At 37.5% G+C, this 24,111-nt stretch overlaps 1 protein-coding gene across 2 annotated transcripts in view; it reads right to left on the bottom strand.

The window, feature by feature from the left end:
- TMEM163 (transmembrane protein 163) overlaps window positions 1-24,111 on the bottom strand; it is an 84,259-nt gene that overhangs the window by 16,763 nt on the left and 43,385 nt on the right. For both annotated transcript variants that reach the window (XM_087920329.1, XM_026714630.2), the window contains exons 3-5: window positions 22,067-22,110; window positions 20,591-20,682; window positions 5,034-5,130 (exon numbers count right to left, since the gene is read on the bottom strand). In XM_087920329.1, the coding sequence (XP_087776455.1) occupies window positions 5,034-5,130; window positions 20,591-20,682; window positions 22,067-22,110 (233 nt within the window). The remainder of the gene's footprint in view (window positions 1-5,033; window positions 5,131-20,590; window positions 20,683-22,066; window positions 22,111-24,111) is intronic.

The raw sequence follows: 24,111 nt of genomic DNA, 5'->3' as shown, positions 1-24,111 counted from the left end.
GATCTAGACTCTTATGTTTGTGTTAATGTACTCCAAGGTAGCATTTCTTTTTTTATACAGTTGCATCACATTGCTGAGTGAGTTTAAGTGGACTAGGACACTCAGATCCTTCTCACAAGTAGTTCCCTAGGAAGCATCTTCCTCCAGTCTTATGCAAGTCCTCAAAACTTCTCAGAGACTATTGAGAACAGTTTTTCAATTATCTCTGCTTGACTAAAATCGTAACAAAATACTAGGTTTAGAAGGTGACTATGGAGGCAGCCCATTTTTCCCTTTTGATAAGATTATGCTCTATCACCAATGCTCAGTCATATTTTAGAATTCTCTTGGGAGTCACAGGAAATGTAAGCAGAGACCATGGAGGCCAGGAGCACAAGTCCATTTTGCATACTAGTTGTAGCTATTCTCAGAATAGGGGCAGGTCACTTCGCACTTGGAATCCTCTTGTCATTTCACATTTGGACAATTTCAACTTACTCTATATGACACTGCCCTAAAAGATCATTTAGAAGCTTTGACTGGCTCAAAATGAACAAGCCAGATTTGCCTATGTCATACATCTAGTGTAGGAACTAAATTGACCGCTGGTTGGCAGTCAAGGTGCCGATCGTTATCTTTAAAATCCTATTTAGCTTATGAACCGAGTATCTTTGGATACTGCATGCGGATGGTAGAATCTGCCACTTCAGTGTGAGGTCCATGAAAAAAGGTGGGCTGCAACTCCCACCTCTGAGAGGCATCTTGACCTCAGAAATAGGATGGCAAATGATCTTGGTGATAGCTCTCTAAAACAATCTGTCCCTAGAGACAATGATAGTTCCTTCCCAATTAATACTTCATGGAGCAGTGAAGAGCTAGCCCTTCTGAAGGGCCCTTCAACATAAAGCAGCTGTGAATGTTTTGAGAGAAATAACACTTGTGTATTTAGTTAAAAGTGGGAATATGACTTTAGATTGAATTTGTTTTGGAGGGGGGGTGTATTTCAGTGATGGGATTCAATTTTTTTTACTACCAGTTCTGTGGGCGTGGCTTGGTGGGTGTGGCAAGGGGAAGGATACTGTAAAACCTCCAGTCAGAGGTGGGATTTGCCATTCTCCAAACTACTCAAAATTTCCGCTACTGGTTCTCCAGAACTGGTCAGGACCTGCTGAGTACCCCCTCTGGTGTATTTACATTATTTTTAACTTTCTGAACTTTTAACTTGGTACTAAAAAGAAGGATCAAAACTGTATTTTTTAAATGGACCATTTTAATCATATTTTATTCCCAAGTGCTTTTCCATAAATCTTAGGACAATTCATATAATGATGAATATATTAATTTCAGACAATCAGGTAAGCTCACCACTTGCACAAAATGTCCCAACTGCAGACTCCTGCCCGCTTATCTTTATTCTTGTATTCTTAGCACCCAACAAATTCTTTCCTCAAGCTCTCATATTTGCTAAATTTCTCTCTCGACTTAGAGAGACATTTGTTAGAGAGCTCCTCTTGAAAGGGTATTTTTCTTTTTAGCTATATTTTTTATGGAGTCATCATGTGAGATAGGTAGCCAAATAAGTCCTGTAAGTAAGTAAGTAAATGTCATGCATAAATAATCTTATCAAAATGCCTTTTACTGAATAAATGTGTTCTTCTTTGTTGTAGCAGCAGATAAAATACATATAGGACTTGTTTCGTTCCCTACGGAAATGAAAGCAGGATTCAAGCATATTAAAATTGCATGCAATATGCGGATGGTGCTTGTATTGCAAACAACTACTGATTTAGCCAAAGCTAATTGTTTAATCCTGCACAATGAGGGAAAATTGAACTGAATGGTTGCAAGGCTAACATTTACAGGCACTGTCCAAAAATTTTACTGCTTTTGGAGATATGGGATGGCAAGGCTACTTTCTTGTCCAAAGTCCTTCTGTATGACTTGCCTATTTCTATGGCATTGTTGTATAATTCTGTTATCTTACAACTGCTACCCAGATAACCAACAGGCTGTTTTGTTATCCTTTTTTTTCATTCCTCCTAAAGGAACAGACTTCAAGAATGTCTTGTGGTAAAACTTCGAAAAGTATCCCAATGAAATTTTAAAGTTGTTTAAACTTTCCCCAAAAGTAATACAGTTTTAGAAATTTTGTAGTTTTCCCATTATAGCCCAAACAGACAAATCTTTTAAAATAGAATCTTGAATATCAAAATGGTTTAAATCAAATTGGCTTGCCATTTAATCTCAGATCACAAACTTGAATCAAATCATAGAAACGTTATGTGATTCCAAGGATAGAATAGAACAGGATAGAATCCTTGTCAAATGTGATCAAGATCGCTTTACATAGGAAAGTAGAATACATGTGACAGACAAACCGGAACTCTTTAAAAAAATCAGATTTGAGAAATAAATTTGTTTTTCAAGCCTCTTCTAATGGGCTTTAATTGCAGAGATACGGTCTACTGCCTAGAAGCTTTGAAAACATCATGTCAAATCAAGCATTTAATCTGAGCATTTCAAACTGTGATTCAATATTCTTAGAATACTGGAGTACATTAGACATACAATGAATGACTTGACTCAAAATTGGAAGCTTACAAAATGCATTTTGAAAGAAATGGCTGGAATTCTCTACAGTATATCTCAAAGAGTCTTCTTTTTCATTCTCTTACAGTTGATTTTCTTACAGAGATTTTTGTGAAGGCTATTAAAGCAAGTCTACTCTTGTAGCTGAACAAGCTTCAGAGAAGTTTCACTGGAAGAGAAGTCTAGGATTTAGGAGTGTCTTTTCCATTCCTTTCTCAACCTATTTACCTATTAATGCAGGTAGTCCTCGATTTACAATCACAATTGAGCCCAAAATTTCCATTGCTAAGACAGTTATTAAAGTGAATTTTGCCCCATTTTACAACTTTCTGGGTGCAGTTGCTAAGTGAATCACTATACTTGTTAAGCTAGCATTATGTTAAGTGAATCTGGCTTCCCCATTGAGACTTTGCTTGTCAGAGGGTCACAAAAAATGATCACATCACCCTGGGAGACAGCAACCATCATTAATACAAGCCAGTGACATTAGATAACATGATAGTAGTGTTCCAATATCTACACGGTTCCCACAAAAAAACAGGGAGTCAGCCTGTTCTGCAAAGCACCAGAAGGCAGGACAAGAAGCAATAGATGGAAATTAATCAAGGACAGGAGCAACCTAAAACTAAGGAGAAATTTCCTGACAATTAGAACAATTAATCAGTGGAACAACTTGCCTCCAGAAGTTTTTAAGAAGAGAGTAGACAATCATTTGTCTGAAATAGTATAGGGTTTCCTGCCTGAGCAAGGAGTTGGAACTAGAAGACCAAGTTAGAATACCATCTAACCCTGTTATTCTGTTATTCAGTTGCCAAGCACCTGAATTTTGATCCTGTGATCAAGGGGATACTGCAACAATCGTGTAAAAAAAAAAGATTACAGGTCATTTTTTCCAATGCCATTGTAACTTGAACGGTCTCTAAATGATTGGTTTTAAGTCAATGACTACCTGTAAGAGGCAAGTCTAGTGCAGCAGGGAAAATGCCAATACAGCCTATGATTGGGTTCTCTTGACATGCTAGGTGCTAGGTTTGCTTAAGTATGGATTGTGTGGCCTTAAAAATGCGAATTATAAATACATTAAAACTGAACAAACCATGACATTCTTAAATCATTGTTCCATTATTACTTTGCTCTGCCCCATGAGTTAAATGAACGTGAAGAACATTTTGTATTAGAAAGTTTGTGCCAAAGCCACATGATTGAAAATGGGAGTCAGGCTATTAAAATTTCATACCAAGCTTTGTAAAATAATTCTACAAAGAAAGATAGTTAAGAAATCTATCAAGCTAAGCTCCCTTGCGTCATTATTACAGGGAATTTAGTTGATTTTCTTCTAGACATAATTCTTAGACAATAGTATGTAAATAATCCATATATAAACCTGGAAATTTTAGGCTTCCTTTAAGCACAAAAGCTAGCTGATCAATTTTGGCCAGTCACTCTTCTCATCCCAACCCCCCTCGTAGGATTCTTGGTAGGAAGGAAATAGACAGGACTATTAGGTATGATCACCATCGTGAGTTACATATAAAAAATGCAGGATATCAAATCTAAATCTGATGATAATAACACTGAACAACATCACAACTAGTCAATTGCAAAAGGCAGCTTTACTTGGAACAGTTTATATCATGCAACAATACCTTTAAAACCATCAAACAGCAACACCTGGCTACCTCAGGTCCTTGGGAAGGACTCAATAGATCAATAAAAATGCCAAATCTAGCCTAAACATCTGGCTAAATATGTGATGAATAATAATAATAATAAGTGCAATCTTGATTCTACATAAAATGGGATTTTAGAGAATAAAATTTCACTTTAAACAAGTCTGTAGAATCTCAAGAAAACAGTACTTCTTTAACAACATTTAGCTACAGTAAATAGCTTCTAGAGCAGGGGTCTCCAATCCTGGCAACTTTAAGACTTGTGGACCTCAACTCCTAGAATTCCTCAGCCAGCAAGCTGAGGAATTCTGGGAGTTGAAGTCCACAAGTCTTAAAGTTGCCAAAGTTGAAGACCCCTGTTCTAGAGCACTCTAGAATCTTAGGCACAAGAGCACTACTTATTTCCTATCGTTGCAACTATTCTAAATAACCTTGTACTGTACCATTACAAAATTTCCTCAGCTGTAGCACTGCAGATTACATACAACTCAGGAAATCTGAGCAAATTCCAACTTTTTAACATTTCCCCAATGCTAACTACTCCTAGTCCCACTTTTGCCCATAGCACATTTTCTGGAATTTCTGATTTCTAGAAGTGAATATATTTGGTATGTTAATACAAAAGGAAATAATAAAGATAAAATTGACATCACACTGTGTGGCACTATAAAACATAACCTTGCAATTTTTATACAACTCCATGCAAAGCTACAAAGGAACAAATGCAGACGCATAACAACCTTTCTTATTGAAACATTGAAATTTAGGATTTTTTTTTTAAAAAAAAGATCTTACCACTTCTGGAAGCAACTTAGTTGCAAGGTCATGGATGGCTTTGATCACTATACATAAAGAAGACAGAAGAAATATCACACCCAAGATGACACACGCTCTGTAAAGAAAGAAAGAAATTTATGAACTCTTATGCCCTGCTGTTTAATGAAAACACGGGACTAAATAATTAGCAGAATGTTTATACAGTAAACATTTTAAATAATTAATACTCCACATAACAACATTCAAGAGCAGGACATGGAAACAAAATCATTGTCAGGAATTCCAAAGTATCAAACAATTGTTCATGTAGTGATATACCCACATTGCTCTTGTCACTTATTCAGGATTTGGGAAGTAGTCTGGAAATGTAAATTGCATAAATGTGAATAAACCTGGTGTACAGCATTTGCCTTAGGCCTAGTTTTGTATTGATGCAAGGCACCCGTTTTCAGTTGACACGTGAAAGTGACTAAAACTTCTCAAGATGGAAGCTGAAGTACCTAACTAACAGATTTTATTAACTAGCTCAAATAGATCCCCAATAAATACAGCTTATGGCAAGAAAAATGTTTTAATGTTTTGGCAATTATTCTAATAAACAATACTGTACATTCATTCGCCTTATAGCAAGCATCTGTTTCTTTTACACATTACATGAAATAAGGAAACGACATTTTCACTGTAACATTCAGAAATTTGTCACCTATTGATAAGACAGTTTGAGGCTGTTATAATTAGCACAATGTGCTACTATTTTTTAACCTATACGCATCAGCCAATCTGCTGGTTTAGAAGTGTACATAAATAGAGATCAGATGCATGACAGAGATTGCAGAAAAGATTTTCTTAAGAAGTGTAGACCTATTTATTTTTCATACAGCCTATTCAGAAATGTCAAAAAAATTGTTATATGATGTAATAAGTTTTTCTTATTTTCAACCTTAGTAAAATCCAAGAGTTCCTCTTTTCTTCCCAGTCAGCCACACTTACAAGCTATCTACTTACTCACAAACACACTATCTAATGTATCTTTCTCCATTTACTGGATGAGCTTAGTGTCAAATAAGAAAGGAAAAGACAGTTGGTGATCTCTCTTCTTAGTCATCACTAGTCTCTGTTAATGCTTCACCCTTCCAATTTTATGGCCTTATGGGCTATTTTGTAGCATGTTAGAATGCAAGTTATTACCAAGCTACAGATCAACTCACTGGACATATTATAGATGAGGGACAGTACACCTCCCATTGTTGATGCCTTATCTGGCAGTAGAGCAAGGATATTTGGCAAGTGATGTGGGAAGAAAAGGTAATGGGGAATAAAAATGGAAATCTCTTTTAACTTCAACTAAAATCTATGGATTGAAAAAAGATAGAATTAGGTGCCTTCAATTCAGGTTCAATCTCCTAGTCATTGTAGGGACAAATGCTCATCAGCTTAACTGGTTTCCAAGAATAAAGGTTACAAAAGATAAATAAATAAATAAATAAATAAATAAAAACCCCTAACCGGTCCTTGAAAAAGTGTTCCTGCGTGAAACTGGTCCCTGGTACAAAAAAGGTTGGGGACCACTGCCTTAGGGTATAAATGGCCCCCGGGCTTACAAAATGGCCACTCACCTCGTGGTGGAAGGCTTGAATCCAAGATGGCCGCTGACTACAGGAAAACAGGCTCCAAGATCGAAGAATTGCTCCTTAGGCTATACAGAGCCCCAAGCGAAGTTAGCAAGGGAAAAATGCAGCAACCAGACACACAATCAGCTGGCTTGTGCTCTTATCAGTTTGCCGATCATTTTTACGATTGCTCCAACCACAGAGCTTGCCTGCACAGAGCTCTGTAACACTGCTCCTAACATTGCAGGAGAGAGAGCCCTGCTCTCCTGGAAGAGCAGCTGCCCTGGGAGCTGCTTGAAGCGAGGAAAAAAGTACTGAAGATCCCTGTGAGTGCTGTCTAACAGAACGCTTTCAGAGACACAGCTACTGACTGAAAGGAGCGGAGTCAAAAGCTGGGGTCTCTCCCGGGGGCTGGCTTTTATATCTTAGTACAGACTCAGCTAAATGACATCATAGAAAGGAGTCAACCCATCCTGGGCTCTCGATGCAGCATGGAGGAGAATGGTTCTTCTGTCTGGATTTCAGTATTCACCTTCAAGAGCAGATAATCAGATGGGCAGGACTCCTGTTACTGCTGTGAAATGCCAGGTCAGTTTGCAAAAAATCTGCCCCCATGAATGACTTTACCATGAATGAGGATATCAGTCTGCCATCTTCATAACCAAGATCTGGATTGCTTTCTTGGAAATGTGCTCACCCAAGGTTCAGACCTTGTATAGCCATAGTTCAGGCTTTGGCTGCAAATGTCTTAATTGTGAGTATAAATTGTGTACTTGAACAAAATCAGGTTGCTTGGACCACAGCCTCCAATTTAAGTTTTCTCAGAGTTTGCTGTTGTTATTCATTGTCAAGATTTCACAGAAGAATAATCAATTGTTCTGCAATACCATCTTCCTTAATGTAACTCACAGAGTTCGATAGAATAGATCATTGATAAGAAAAGTAAATCTCCACTTTTTTTAAACCTAATTATTTTGTTTTACCCCACTTTCCTTGCCTGAGAAATCAAGCATATTAAGCGATATTTCCTAACGTCTGTGTTTTACTATTATATACTTGTCTTCTCCTGGTCGTACACAGTTAGTGTATAAGGTGTCTTTAATATTTTAAATTTAAATCCATATATTTCCTACCAATAATTCATGAATGATTCTGTAATCAATATTGGGACATAAAATAACCTGACTGAACTACAGTTCTCCATCTTCCATTACATAGTTTTTTATTCTGATGTTGCCTATCTGATTATATCATGTGCTATACATTTATGCTGCTTCAAACAGGTGAACAAATTCTCTTTACAAAACTTAATACGATTGTTTTACATAATTGAAATCTTCCAATAATTCCTCTACTTCTGCATTCCAAATACCCACTACCTTCTTTCTTTATGCCTTTCTTGCATTTTGCCATAAAATTTCTCAATTGCTTCTACTAAAGCATCTGTTGTTGGCTCGTGCATTTGTGTGACACTAAATATTCCTTAGTTCCAGCTTTTCACATTTAATGATCAAGTTGCATATGTCGTTGTAAAGTCAAAAACTTCTCTTTCAGTGCCATCTCCATCAGTTACCCGAATTCTTTGCAGCTAATTGTATTATCACCTCAACTTCATAGAAGTTCACTGCTCTTCCCACATCTCTTCCTCCAAGTTTTATCCCATAACTGCAGCAAGAATTACAAACCTCAATGGTTTATATTTAGCCTCCATTTGAGAGAGGGTGCCCTGAAAGCTGAAGGTAAACCTTTCACAAATCCATGATGATTGGAAATTGGTCCTCACAATAGTATATTTAACACTTTCATATTGCCTTATGATTCCTTTTTTATTTTTACCAATTCAGCATCATTGACTACGGTTGGCACTAAAGTAACCTAGTATGACAGACAAAATCAAAACTCTATTTTGGAATAATAATAATAATGAGAAATTTGCTGACACTATGTTACTGGAAAGCCAGAAAAGGTGACTGCAATATCAGCATTGCCAATATGTGAATTCCCATTTGACGTGAGGTGATGGGAAACAGGCCTTGTATGATATAGACAATTATTCTACATTCATTCAACAACTATGAATTACTTTTATCCTGAAATAACTGTAGCCTTATTTTTGAACAATTGCCTGCCCAAGGTCATCCATACCTAAGCAGCAATTTTAACACAGTCTTTCAACACCTCAGCACTACAGATTCACTAGTGTTTAATGTATATTGCATTAAATCGGTGTGAAATCTTTGATCCATCACCTAGAGGTGTTTTATAAACTCTGCATAAACCTTAAGCCTGTGTACATTTTTAAATAAAAACAGGTGTTATTTGGAAGCTTATTTAAAAAGCCAACTAGCATTAGATAGAAGAGAAACCATAATTGTTTTAAAAAATTTAAAATTATCCATCTGAGAAATTAATGTTGCTGAATTAGAAATCCCAGCAGTGGAAGTCAACCTCAGAGAGCAGTGGGGGTTGTGATTCAAATATATCTGAAATATCTGAAATATATCATATTTGACTTTAGCAGACAAAACAGATAATGTAAATTGATTCTGAAACTAATCAAGAAGAGAGCAACCTGGAATTAAGGAAACATCCCCTAACAGTGAGAACAATTAACCAGTGGAACAGAAGTTGCCTTCAAAAGTTGTAGGTGCTTCATCACTGGGGGTTTTTAAGAAGAGATTGGACAGCCACCTGTCTGAAATGGGTTAGGATCTCCTGCTTGAGCAGGGGGCTGGACTAGAAGACCTCCAAGGTCCCTTTCTAGCGCTATTCTGATGGATTGATTCTCAAAGAATCAATCTATTCAAAGAAAAAAAAATACAGATAAGAAAAACACTAAGGTTTAGATAGAACATATATGTTCTGTTCCTTTAACATGAAATGATTAATCCACATATTTATTTTTAGTTCCAGATAGTCATATAAGAAAATAAATGATATATATAAACACCTACATTTTAAATTGTACATCAATTAATCATATCTAAGGTATGGCATCCTTGTTATATAAAAAAGAACTGTTTGTATTTTATAAACCATAAATATGTTATTCAGTCATAACATATTTCTCAGCTTTACTTTTATATAAAAAAATCTATTTAGAAATTGAATAGAAGCAGTATTTTTTTTTTCAATATTGACTCTGCTCAGGCAATATGTGCAACACTTATGAATTGGTGATGATTACCACACAAGAAAGTCCTCACATATAAATACAGTCTTCCCACTGAAGACAATCTGTATTCAGGAATTATTTCCTCAAGGCTATCAATCTATACAATTTATAGGAAATGCGTTTCTCACAGCTTCTTAACTGTTTTCCAATGGACAGGCAAGGCAATTCCTTAGGAAATATTTATTTTAAAGCAAATAGCTCCTCTCCAACCATATTATTATTATCACTACAGAAATATATCCTTTCCATTTTCCTAAAACTTGGATCAGAAACATATCTATCAATTTAGAAATAGTAATGTTTTTCCTATATTGGGGTGCACACTTTTAAAAATATTAATAACTCATGTAACTATAATGAATATATTTGTCTTCATTGTCTCGCAGAAATCTGTAGAAAAGGGAATTGGTACTTACCTGACACGCCCTTTCTCTGTGAGCTGTGAAGAGCATCCATTGATTGGGATGATGCTTCTGTCGCTCGTTTGACAGCCTGGGCTTTAATTGAGAGGATGCTCCTCCTCCTCCATAGGATTCCTCCCTAGCGTCCCCAGTTTTGGCGAAGTCGAAGTGATCAAATATTTATTCTCCTTCACCCTTTCAAATACTTGGCCGGAATAGCATCCCACCAGACGAATAAGGGTGGGGATGGATGCTCTTCACAGCTCACAGAGAAAGGGCGTGTCAGGTAAGTACCAACGCCCCTTCTCCAGATGAGCTGTTCAGAGCACCCATTGTTTGGGACATACCAAAGCTTGGCGTGTCCTACGGGAGGGCTTCTATCTGGTTCGGATTCCCCTTTTTCTTGGTCCCTACGGACCCTTTGTAACACTCTCCTGTCAAAGGCAGCCTCCGTAGAGGCGAAGACATCATTCTAATCGTTTCTAAATAAAAGGCGATGGTGAGGCCCATGTTGTCGCCTTGTACATTTTCGCTATTGGCACTGGTGGCCCATGTTGTCAACATCGCAGTGCTCCAGGTCGAACGAGCAGCGATGCCCCTGGGTACAGGAAGAGATTGTGTCTCATAGGACCTGGGAATTGTGCTCTCAGCCACTTACTGGTCATTGAGGAAGGGGTCTTGCACCCAATGGTGGGTGGTTGAAAAGAAACGAAGAGAACCTTTGTTTCCTAACATGCATTGTGCAGTTGAAATCTATGCATAGACCTTGTTGAGGTCCCACGTGTGATATCAATGCACTACAGGAGGCTGTAAGAAACTTGCATATGCGTGGGTGATGAGAGATGGACTGCAAGTCTCTTCTAGTGGTGACCGATGCTAAGGCTTCGCCTTTGCCTGTTTATATGAACAAGATAATAATGAAATGTCATTTAAATAATCCTGCCATCTAACAGGTGTTCCCCTGAGATGGACAGCCAGAGCCATCAGAACCTTCGTAAGAACCTTGGGCAGATGACAACCCAAAGGACAGTGCAATGTATTCAAAACGTTGAGTATTATAACAAAAACTAAGACTTTTGCTATGTGAAGATCTAATTGGAATGTGGAGATGGGCCTCTATTAAGTCAATGGAGGGTAGAAAGTTGCCCCTTCTGAAGCTCAGAAGTATGGAGTTCAGTATACTCATATTAAGCCTCCTATGAACTATGGATCGATTAAGTCATTTTAAAACTAAAATTGCCCCTGCTGATCCGGTGCCACAGGTCAGTTGCCTGGATCTCCAATAAATGAACAATAGCTGTCTCCATCACGCTCCCTTTAACAGGATCCCCCGAGAGAGGGCAAGTAATGCAAAGGTTCCGGGGAGAGGATAGAAATTCTATAGCCAGGCCTAATCTTCTGATATCTCTAACCCAGGAAACAGAGGTAGAAGCATCCCATCTGTCCGTGAAAGGTTTGAGCCTTCCACCAATAGGGGCACAGTTGTGAGTCCTATGTTGTGCCTAGGAGACCTCTATTTCATGTTCCTCGAGCGATACTTTTTCTCTGCCTTCCCCTTCAGTATCTATCTCCAGATCGGAAACTATCTGATTGTTGGTGATTCATGTGTCCAGGCGGTCCCTGGAGTCTGGAGAGAAAAAGTTCCTGGTAGAGGGAACGAAGGAACCTCCAAAAAGCTAGGAAGGACTACTTTGGGTTCTGTGAAAAGAGAGGAACTTATATTCTGCTTCTAGTCTCTATCAGAGATAGGTCGGGGCACCACCAACCAAATTATCTCCCTATATTGGGGAGGAAGCAAGCTTCCATTAGTTGTGCAATATCTGCTTGCCAATGTCTGAGCCATAGCAGTAGGCGAGGAGTAACCTGAGATGCCCTGGCTTGAGCAGATAATTTAATAGAGTTTTGCAGCGTCCTTGTGTGCTCTGATATTGGAATTTGAGATAATTTCCCTCAGATGGCAGAGCAACCTGAGAGACGATCAAGTAAAAAAGGGGGGGATGCGGCCGACTCCGCTGTTATGGCCCTCACATCAGATCGACATGCCCTACATGGGGACAATTCGACCCTGTACATCCTTTGACTTGAGAGCCTCTTCTGCTTCCGTTGGAATTTCAGAGGAGGAGGATAATTGCCATTATTGTTTTATCTACTATCGTGGTGATGAGAAATTTAGCAGAATCAGAAAACCAAATTAAAAGTTTTCTATCATATCCTGTAAGAGGGCTATACGCCACTGAAGAGACCCCTTGTTTCTGGACGAGGTCCAAGAACCTCTGTGGGACAGTTATGACTTCCTCTTACATTATTGGTTGGGAGAAGATTAAATCCGGATCACCCAATTGCAGTCACTGGCCCTCAACAGCTTCCTGCCCAGACGGACACAGGCCTTGGCACTCACTGTTACTGTGCTGCTAGAATTCTGTTAGGACTGCCAACTGAAAAAGGAAGCCCAATAGTCAACCTCAGAAAGAGGTCCGTAATCGGCATAAATGTCCCCTGGACCCTCACGGAGATCCTTGTGAGGGAAAGTGGCCTCTCAACAGATAATGTCATGGAATTCTTATAAACAAAATGATGCCGGCATTGTTTTAGTCATCAAGATGTAGCATCAACCATCACCTCTTAATGTCAGCTGATGTGAATCTAACTAGAATTTGAGCAGGAGAACTCTGAGTCCTCTGGCTCCATCCAATCAATAGCCCTTGCTTCTTCTATATACCTTGCGGGAGTATATCTGAAACTACAGAATCTCCTGTGGAGAGATACCTGAGGGTAAGGATGCTCTGTCCTGCTTAGTGACCAGAGTTATAGGGAATTCCAGTCAGTAAGAGCACTCTGTTGTTCAGAGCAGTATGCTGCACCCCCGCAGAGATACATTGGTGTATTGCTAATTCCATCCACAGTCACATCTTTGTGGGTATCTTTTCCGGTAAGTCATCATCTTGACAGAATCTGGCCGCTTGTTCAAGCAATGTGGCCACAGAGTCACTTCGAGTCACTTGTACTGGTCTAGATGGGCTACCTGATCTTGTGCAGCTGCGCTGTGTCTGGATTACACAGACAGATTCAGGGGTGGTTGCAGAGGGGGATTGGAGCCGAAGTAGGCCTGGAGGAGATGAGGTTTGAGAATTTTCTTCATCCTCCCACATGAACTTTTTCTAGTACCTTATGGGTCATGTTAGCATCTTTTTCTGCTGCTTAGGAGGTACACTTAGAATGCTTCAATTTGTTTTGAGAATTTGACATGGTTCTTGAGCTACTGCCGCTTGCCATTGTGACCGCTTATTAAATTTTACTGTTAATGAGGCTGAAATGTTGGGCGGTTGGCACGCCCAGGGGCCTGAACCAGCAATGGCCAGGGAACCCTAAAACAATGCTCCCCAGTTTTGTCTTATGTAACTTATGTAAGAATAATCTTATGTAAGAATATTGAATTCTTATTCTTGTTCCTATTATCGTTATTATTATTTTGTTATTAATATTATTATTTCTGAATTAGCCAAATTAGGGACACCTCATAGGCCTAGAAAGGAGGAATTGTTGAAATAAGATGTAAGCCTGTGACAGCTTCCTGCACAGGCGGACACGGGCCTTGGTGGTTGCTGTGGTGCTGCTGTTTAATTCTGTGAGGGCATAAGCCAACAGTTTCCTCCTTAATGAATAAGGGTCCAAAATAGAATAATTATATCTATCTATTTATCTATCTATCTATCTATCTATCTATCTATCTATCTATCTATCTATCTATCGACATACACACACATATGTATTAGGGTGATTTCCCTCGGGTTCCAGGAAGGAGACCCCTGTTGGGGAAAGAAAAGTCTCTCATGGTTCCAGAAATAAAATGCAGATCACTACCACAAGGTTAGTGAGTCTGCAATGGCACCAGCCGTTATCTCTTAGGCGCATAATGAGTTAAATTGGCTCAGCAGCACTTCCACGCCTTGTGGGGAGTCGATACTGCAGAGTTTCCCCTTGAATAAAAAGGCGCGGTGGGGCAGATGGGCGCTGATGCCCCCACCCCAGACGGTGTTCCCAGGGGAGAGAAAAAAGCCACGTACCCTTTTAAAATGGAGCCTCTTCTGTCGGGCGCGGGCGCTGGCAATCGTAGCGGCTTGGCTTGAAAAAATCATAACGTGAGTTGTTAGCCATGCGGCTGAGGCATTATCACCTCCGATTGTCCTGGGGACGAGAGATCATTATCTGAAGCTACGGTGAGCTCCCTTGGCTCAAGTTATATATTGTAGGGAGTTGCTTGACTCATTGAAACTAAAAGCCTTAAAGGAGTTGTTTTGAGTTTAAAAGCAGACCTTTTTGTTGACTCCTTTTGAAGCCTTTGCTATTCCAGCCAAGGGAAAGGAAATTAAGCTGCATATATCCACAAAGGCTGAGCAAAAACTGGGGACGCTAGGGAGGAGTGCCGTGGAAGAGGAGGAGCGTTCTCTGAATTAAAGCCCAGCCTATCAAACGAGCAACAGAAGCATCATCCCAAACAATGGATGCTCTGAACAGCTCATCTGGAGAATCACATTTTAGTTATTAGTTGATTGCCAAATTTAGGTAACATAAGCTTGATGGAATCAGGAGCCACAGTATTGTGTCCCTGATTTACAATTTTCGTCTGAGGGAATAAAAATCTAAAATAGCAGCAAAAGCAAAGCAATTGTGTTTAACCCTCTAAGTAAATAGCTCCATAATATCAGAGTTGATCAAGAAAGGCATCTTGGTCTCATGTTAAATAAACCAATTCAAATATAAATCCACTGTGACAGTTGTATAAAAACAAATGGTAAGAAAAAAATTAGTATAGTAATATAACTGCAGTAATAAAAACAGTATAGTAATAATACAGCTGCAGTAATAATACAGCTGCAGAACTGTTCTATTCTGGCCATTACACTTCAAATTTATATTATCAAAGTGAAATCAGTGCATCGGTGTGTGTACAGGTAGTCCTTGACTTACAACAGTTCATTTAATGACCATTCAAAGTTACAGCAGTACTGAAAATAGTGACCATTTTTCACACTTACAACCTTTGTATCAGCCCCATGATCATAGGATCAAAATTCAGACGCTTGGCAACTGGTTCATACTTATGACTCTTGCAGTGTCCCAGAGTCATGTTATCACCTTTTGCGACCTTTGGACAAGCAAAATCCATGGGGAAGCCGGACTCACATAACAACCATGTTACTAACTGATCAACTGCAGTGATTCACTTAACAACCCTGGCAAGAAAGATCATAAAATGGAGCAACACTCACTTTAAAAAAGTCTCACTTAACCACAGAAATTTTGGGTTGTACAGTAAGTTGATGACTATCTGTGGTAGATGGAAGAATAGAGCTGAAAATCCTACTATAATGAACGATTAACTTAGGCTTTACTATCGTTCAATATATATTCAATACATGAATACAATCAATATATAAATCAAAATATAAAACGTAACTGAAAATAAATGTGATCAGGAATTGGAAAGAAAGGAAAGAAAGGAAAGAGAATGGTGAGGCAAAGGGAAATTTTTTTAAAAAAGCATTAACTTCCAAATCTTTTCAGCCCAGTAGAATAAAGGTAACAAAATTATAGCCTCAACTCTTTACTCTTGCATATTTGGCATATACTAGCCATTTCTATAACAATAAACGCTTAGGGTTTACTATCACCAATATTTGGTCAGCAACATTAACCACTCTGCAACTTATATAAGTGTAGCTACAGCAATACTTTGTTGTAAACCTTGTATTGTATAACATTTTTCTTTGCTCTACCTAAATAACTATGGATTGCTGATATAATTTAGTTTTTGAAAAACAAGACTACCTAATCACCTCCTAATTTTTCAGCAAATGAAATGTAGTGACAACAATATGTCTAACTGGGGATATAATAAAGCCCTTGGTAATTACTACTCTTGACTCAATCTGTTCTAAGAGCAATAAAGGTGTGGCAACAGAATTAAGGATTAAGAAAAAAAAAACCAGTGATGCATGCAAATACAATCTGTGCAAATGTTTTCACTTGAACATGACAATGCATAGAGATCCTCGTGCTATCCGCTGTATTTTTGCAATATGTGTTTTTCAAGGAATTGGAACCAATTTTAGCAGCTCTGTGCAAAGTTAATTAGAATATTCACTGAACTGTGATGACACTACACTGAATAGAACAAGATCATCAATATCAGTCATATAACTGGTGGGTGGGCTTGTTAGCTTGTGGTTATCTTACAGTCTGACAGAGCTGTCAGAAATTCAAATCTTGCATTATTCATTTAATATAAGACTTTTTAAAAGAAAAGGAAACTAGTTATTTAATTTTTATTAAATGACTAAAAATAGTGCATTTCACATTCCAAATGACATCAATAAACCTTCAAAAAGCTTCATCCTTTTGCATAGAATATGCCTCTGCATTTATAAATTTGTTAGGAAACAGTGACCATAGTGTTTTAGGCATAATTGTGTACTCTACCCTTGTCAGAAATTCTCCATCTATATACATAATTTCAGGTGTGTAGATAAGATCTGACCTATAGGATATTTTGACAAGGTTTGAAATGCATAACAATATCTTATTGATTGCTGGGTTTTTTTAAATTTGGGGAATAGCTATTTCTGATGGACTAATTGATAAATTAGCTATAATTAAGAAGGTAATAGAACTCAGAACAAGGGAAATTAGATCAACAAAGCTCCACAAGTATTCAAGTAGGAGATTTAATAGATGTTAAGGTTCAAAAAAGATTGACAATCTCCCTTATATATTCATTGCAGGAGAGAAGTAGTCATACATATCTACGAAAGACAGCTGGGAGCGAGAATGCACATATGCTTCACATATAGACTAGCATGCTTATTCTACTTATTGTAATTTAAGAAAAGAAAATGTGTAGAGAAAAGAAACAGTGCTGACAGAACACAAGGAAACGGGTGGTTTTATAGAGCATTTAGAAAATAAGTTGATAGAGTATAAATTAGTAAGAGAAAGAAAAATAATTGCTAAGCAGAATTACCAGTTCCAATTTGGATAGTTTGAGGACCACTGATGTCTCCTCCTACACAGGCTAGACTTTGCAATAAAATAGAGTCGATGTATGTAAGACTAAATGCCTCTTATAATTGTGGTGCCCACAGAATCTTCTGGACACAGAGTCTGTCTGGAATGAAGAGAAGACTAAACAGAGGCTAAATTCATTATTGGGGTAATTGGGCACCCAAGCATATTCAACTACCTTTATCTGTATGGTAATCAATAATACAATTAGTTAACAGAGCTTATACAGATTTACTTAACATAGGTTCTTTCACCACTGAAATAAATAACTAATCAGCAAGAGAAATGTTCTTGCATTCATCTTCCTTGACTCTGACATTCTCCATATATGTATACTTAAAATATAACATTCCTCAGCCAGCATGGCCTTTGCTGCAAAACCTGGAAATAGATGTTGTCCATGGGGGTGGGTGGGGAGGTTTCACATGCTGTATCTCAGGAACTTCATTAAATACTCAAGGACCAGAATGATTAGGAATACAGGTAGTCCTGGACTTGCAACCATTCATTTAGTGACCATTCTAACTTTTCAGCGGCATTGAAAAAACTGACATATGTTTTTACACACATGACCATTGCAGCACCATTGTTTACATGAACAAAATTCAGATAGTTGACAACTGGCATGTATTTATGACTGTTGCAATGTCCCAGGGTCATGTGATCATCTTTTATGACCTTCTAACAAGCAAAGTGAGGGAAGGAGCCAGATTCACCAAACAATCATATTACTAACTTAACTGCAGTGATTCACTTAACTTGTGGCAAGATAAATTGTAAAATGGGGGAAAATTCACTTAACAAATGTCTCATTTAGCAACAGCAATTTTGGGCTCAATTGTGATAGTAAGTCGAGGGGAACCTGTGTATCAGACACAAAATAAGGCTGGCGATTCAGTGAGGAAAAAGTTACCTAAATGTGGTTTCTTATGCATCTTATTAAGGAAATAAGTAGCATTTCTGATTCTGAAGAAGGGAATTTAGCTGAGAGAATGAAGAGTTCAGAATGATGCAAGGGTCAACAAGGAATAGAAGGAAGACATAATTTTTTTTACAGCCGGATCATAATGCTGAGGGCCAGGCAGAACAAAGAGAATCGCTCAATATGTTTGCAAAGTTATTTATAGGACTCTCGATGCAAGTGACAAGAGCTTTGGCTCTGATACTACACAGCACTTCATTATACCTGTTTCTGAAATATAAATGACAGCTTTCTATTCTAACATACACAGACTATTTTAATAATTCCAAATGCAACATTTTAAAAGCATTGTTCCTGAAAGTACTACATTAGTCATTTTAATATGATAAATTGATTGCATTCATATATAGGACTTAACAGGGTTGGTTTTTTGTGACACATCTGACACAGGTAAGCCTGCGAGACAGAAATTGGTTTCTGAAATGCTGAGTTTGTACAATATAACAATGAAACAAGAATTTTGAGCTTTAGTCTCTTTCGGTTTATATACATAAAGACTCGATGATTTGTATATAAAAAATATCACAAGGCCTATGGTAATATTTAACAACATTTATCTTTAAAATGCTTTACTCAGCAAATTTAAAATAAAAGTATCATTCACCTACCTATTCTATAATACAAATTGAGAAACATACAAGAAAATATCAAAGCACTATGATCAGAATTATTCATGCTTATCCGAGTGATTCATGTTTATTCTAAATTACAGTATATTTACTTAGCTATTGAATATGAAACAGTGAAGCGCAACATAATTATATCTATCTAATGATTCCAAGTAATTTCACACAAGATTATTTACTTTGTATTTTTTCTGTCCTAAATGTTGCAGTAGATATGCAGTAACAAAATGAATTACAGCTCCTCCCTTTTTCCTATCCACAGGGCCCTTGTTTCTGGTATTTACAAAATAGTGAGCAATGCAAGAAATTAAGATATACTGTAAGTATAGCTTTAGTTTATCCCTGACTTTATAAATGTTTATTCCTGCTTGACTTCCAATGCCATTTTTCTGATCAAACGTACTCAACCAGAGGTAGGAAGTTCAAGACCAGTCCTCGTGCCCTAATATCCTAGAAAAGGGAGGTCAAACTGGCAGCCCAGGGGCTGGATGCATCACATGCAAGCTACACCCACCCCAGCTCCGTGAAGGGAAAAATGTCACGATATGTCCCATGATGCAGCCAAGTTTGATGCTCATGTCCTAGAATCTAGAACCTTGACTAGGTGAGATTATGATAAATAAAGCCATAGCATATTACATATAGTACTCAGTTCTTTCCCCCATTTTCAATGAGGTTACAAAGATCCTCAGAAAATACCCCATAGAAGTTCTTTAGAAGATACCCCATTTGCTCTTGCCAGTTTCTAAGATTTAGAAACAGTGTACATGAGAGTTGCAACAACTTTCTTAACCCCTGTTATTTTCTTACTGATACTTTCCCTCTATAAGTAATTTCCTATGGTACTGTTTCATTACATAAAACACGGAGGCATTTATTTTTCCTGCATACATGCACAAAATCACATTCAGAATCAAGAGTGTATTCTACATCCCCTACATTCCCAACATGCACAGTTGCACTAAGTTTATTCTTCCTTCCAATCACAGCCTGTTTTAGGAAACTCTCCTTCATAATGAACAAAAAAAGTACTTAAGAGGGAGAAATCTGTGTCTCTTCTCCTGCCCCAAACAAATAATCTGATTAGCATGGTGTGACACACTAACTCTTGCAACCTCGGCATGATGAATGAACAGAAATCATGGATTTCCTATATAGCTGGTAATTATACCAGCTGGTATCAAACAAGTAACTATCTTCACCCATTTTTGTGGAGAAACACTAAAAGTCAAATAGCAGTTTGCTGAAAGGTTTATTAAAGGAAAACAGTCCATAGGAGAAAAAAAAAGCACCACCTTAGCAGATGATTAACATTGTACTTTGAATCTAATATGATAGATCACATTTTGTCAGTGGGATAAGATAAAATCAAAATAATGAGTTACTGCTGCACTTTTACACAAATTGTGCTTTGATAGATTGCCTGCTTTGAGATCACCCGCTATGCAACTTAATGCAGCAGGGCCAGTCTGTTCAATGTAAATTTCAAGCTGCAGGTGCCAATGTATGCTGAAGGATGCATCCAAGATTCTCAGCAACTGCTGTTCAAAGCAGCTATATTACATATGGTGCTTTCCTGCGGTGCTGTGAAAAGATTTTTAGTGCGGTGCCACCAGGAGGTTTCCAAAAATCATGAGGGCAGAAAAAAATAATTGGCCCAGTAGAAATAAAATATTAATGAAAGCTTCAACAGAGATAAAAATAGCTTTAAGTACTCACATATATTCTCTGTGTGCCGAATGAACTGCTGCTGCATTGCTGTAACGCCACAGAACTATCACTGAAGACAACACATCCAACGTGGCATCAAACTGGAAAAAGATAACAAACAGTTTAATTGGGGCAACTAAGGCAAAAGATGTTGCAATGAAAGATTGCTAAGGCTTCTACAAGGCTATATATAGATGCAGCATTAATCATTGGAATAAAAAGCAAGGAACATTAAAAATTGACTTTTTTTATTTTAAAAGGAACAAAAGACAATACGATTAAGTCAGTTCAAGGAGTAATAAAATTTTAAACCCCATCAATCGCACAATGTTACCTTTTCTGCTGCAAACACATGCATATTTAAAAACAAGACTCTTCTATAAGGGAAGAACGATCAAACTTATGGCAAAACAATGAACATTACTGTTAATTAATCTAGAGTGTAAATTGTTGCTAGATTTTCTAAATTAGCAAATTATAGCACCAACTTCATATCTCTGATGGATTCATAGGAACGACACTGCCAGAATTATTTCTTTTTTTTAGACACCTGAATGACAACAGTCACAAGTTCAAACTACAATCCAATCTTGCTAGATACATATGATGATGATCTGAGGAACAAACATTTTTGAAGAGTTCTTAATGAATATATGAACATGAACAGAACTACCAAAAGAGAATTTTTTTCATTAACTGATTGGTGTATTTATTGGATAGATCTCCCAACTTTCCTCCAGCTCAAGGCGTCACACATACCACTCCCTCCCTCCTCATTTTCTCAAATTAACCCTACTTGATAGATTGGGCTGTGATGGTATCAAAATCACCCACTGAACATCGTGGACGAGGACGGACTTAAACTCCCAGTTCAGTCCTAGACCTGAACCACTTTACAACGTGTGGTTTCTATGGCATTATGATAACATGGAGGAGGGATGTAATCATCTAATTTTGGGGTGGGAAGAGGAATCATCTCATTGCTTATTTGAAAATTTGCCCTTAGTATTATAATTTTTAAATACTATGTAAATAGTGAACTAAAATGTCTACCTACTCCATAATTTGCTTCTAACAGAGCTCCCAGTACTTGCAAATCAGCATGAAGCTGATCAATCTCCTGATACTGAGACTTACCCTGAGAGTATACACAAAGAATTAAACACTATTGATAAAACAAACCTCCACAAATTGGACTAAGCCTCTGTTGAAACATGCTTGAGTTATGCGAGCTAATACAGGAAACAGTGGACAATACTGAAACATGCTTTAGACCCGTTTCTAATTCTTCTGTCAAATTCAAATAAGAAATCCTACCTAAAATCCAATTAGTCTTCTGATCTGGTTGTTTAACTTTACTTATGGCTCCTCTCTGTCTTAAATGTATTTGCATGAATTGATAGTTTTTGTGGCAACTGTGGATGGAAGTAAGGGTGGGTTCAATCAGAAAAAGTAAATGTACATTTCAGTTACGAGAATACTTACTGCAAATCCAAATGATGAAGCACTGTACCTCATTACAGAGACAGCTAAAAGGAAAAAGAAATTTTGAAATCTACATTCATTGAAATTGCATGCTTGATTAGTCAGTCAGTCACTCTGAATAAATGACACTACTGTAGTACAATAATCTCAAAATGAATATATGTATCAGAATTGTTATTCAGAAACTAGGGGAAGGCTGAAGAATAAGAAAGAAAACCTGCATCCCATGCTGAATATATAAATTAACTATTTCATCATAAATATTTATCAACAATAAATTTTAGAATTAATTTTAAATTTTAATGGGATACAATTTATTAAAACAGAGGATTCCCTCTAGTTATAGAGTTCTGCTTTTATATGGAAGGACAAGAGATGCTTCCTCCTATTATTTGCAGTTCTTTTAATCCTTTCAATTCCCTAAAATGCTGTGTTTTGATTTCTGCTCACAAGAATTTTCTATAAATTGTTACTGAAATAAAGAATACTGCTATCAGAACCATTCTTAAGAAATAAAATTTTCATAGGTTTTTTTCACTAGTTGTTCAGATCAAAACCAGCCAATACCAATTGTTCATTTTTGTGTTATTAAGATTCAAGCTGTGGAAATATCAAAATGAAAGTTTCGTTTTGATATTTAGGATGTATTCAACATCCTAAGAGAGTGTTTCTTAACCTTGGGAACTTTAAGACTGGTGAGCTTGAGCTCCCAAAATTCCACAGCCAGCTTTACTGTCCTATACTTACAGCATAAAGAGCCTTTAACATATAAACCATCATCAAATTATAATTTTTTACCATTTAAAATATGCATTACTAAACCTTCTCTTTCTCTTTTATGTGAAAATAAGAAGAGAAAAATAAGGAAACAGAAATGTATAGTTCTCATATACTCCTGAAAATGGGCATATTTAGTCATGTAATGTAATGTAATGTAATTGTAGAAGCAACAGCCCAACATACAAGTTGTAACTTCAGGCCAAGGAGCACATTGTGGGGACTTTTTCTTCAGTTGTTGGAAAAGGATTTCAGGGTTGCATATAGATCTGACTCTTTCTGCCAATGATTTTGACTGAAGAAATTACTTGGATGTGTAACAAAATGTCTCCGTTTTAATAAACTTTGGTCCATTTGCCATGATTGAACTTTTTAAGATACTTTTTGCCTAGATCAGGAGTGTCAAACTGATGGCCCGCTGGCCAGATGTGTCACACACAGGCCACACCCACCCCAGCTCTGCGAATGGGAAAAACATTACAAAACTTCACATGACGGCAACATGACGCGGCGAGTTTGACAACCGTGGCCTAGATGATTGAATCTTCATTTATATAAGTTGCTTTTCATTTTGGGGAGAAGCCCCCTGCAGTCTGTATGGCAAGAGTTGGTTGTTTCTAATGACTCTCTGAATCTCTCTGTCTATCCAAATTCTCATTTTAACTGAAGAAGTTACTTGGATGTGTAAGAAACATCTCAGTTTTAATAAACTCTGGTCCAGTTGTCATGATTTAACCTTTTAAATCTGGATGATTGAATTTTCATTTACATATTTCTACATGCTAATTGCTATAAAGAAGTCCTGGCCACTTGAGACTTTCAAGAAAAGATTGGACTGCCATTTGTCAGAAATGGTGTAGGGTCTCCCGCTTGGACAGGGGGTTGGACTAGATGACCTATAAGGTCCCTTCCAACTCTGATTATCTGTTATCTGGTCTAGAAAGTGGTAAACAAGGAACTCTCTAAGCCAGTGTTCCCTAAATCTTGATAAATTACCCAAAATTGGGTAAAAGTATTTCATGTTTAGGTAACAACATATGAACCACAACTGGAACATTTAAATTGACTTAAAAGGTTTTTACCTACATTGGTTAAAAAGGACTTTCTGATAAATGGTTTGGGGCATTTTTTATTTATTAGATTCTTTCTTTTATCCTACCTTAATTACTTACTAATTCACCGTGGCAAACCTATATAATACTCCCTCTTCCTCCTATTATCCCCACAACAACAACCCTACATGATGAATTGGGCTGAGATTCCCCCAG

This window comes from Pseudonaja textilis, chromosome 1 (genome assembly GCF_049901715.1).
Source record: "Pseudonaja textilis isolate UNSWEBS1 chromosome 1, rPseTex1.2, whole genome shotgun sequence".
NCBI lineage: Eukaryota > Metazoa > Chordata > Lepidosauria > Squamata > Elapidae > Pseudonaja > Pseudonaja textilis.
Note: the sequence above shows the minus strand (reverse complement) of the source record. Positions and strands in the feature narration are given on the sequence as shown.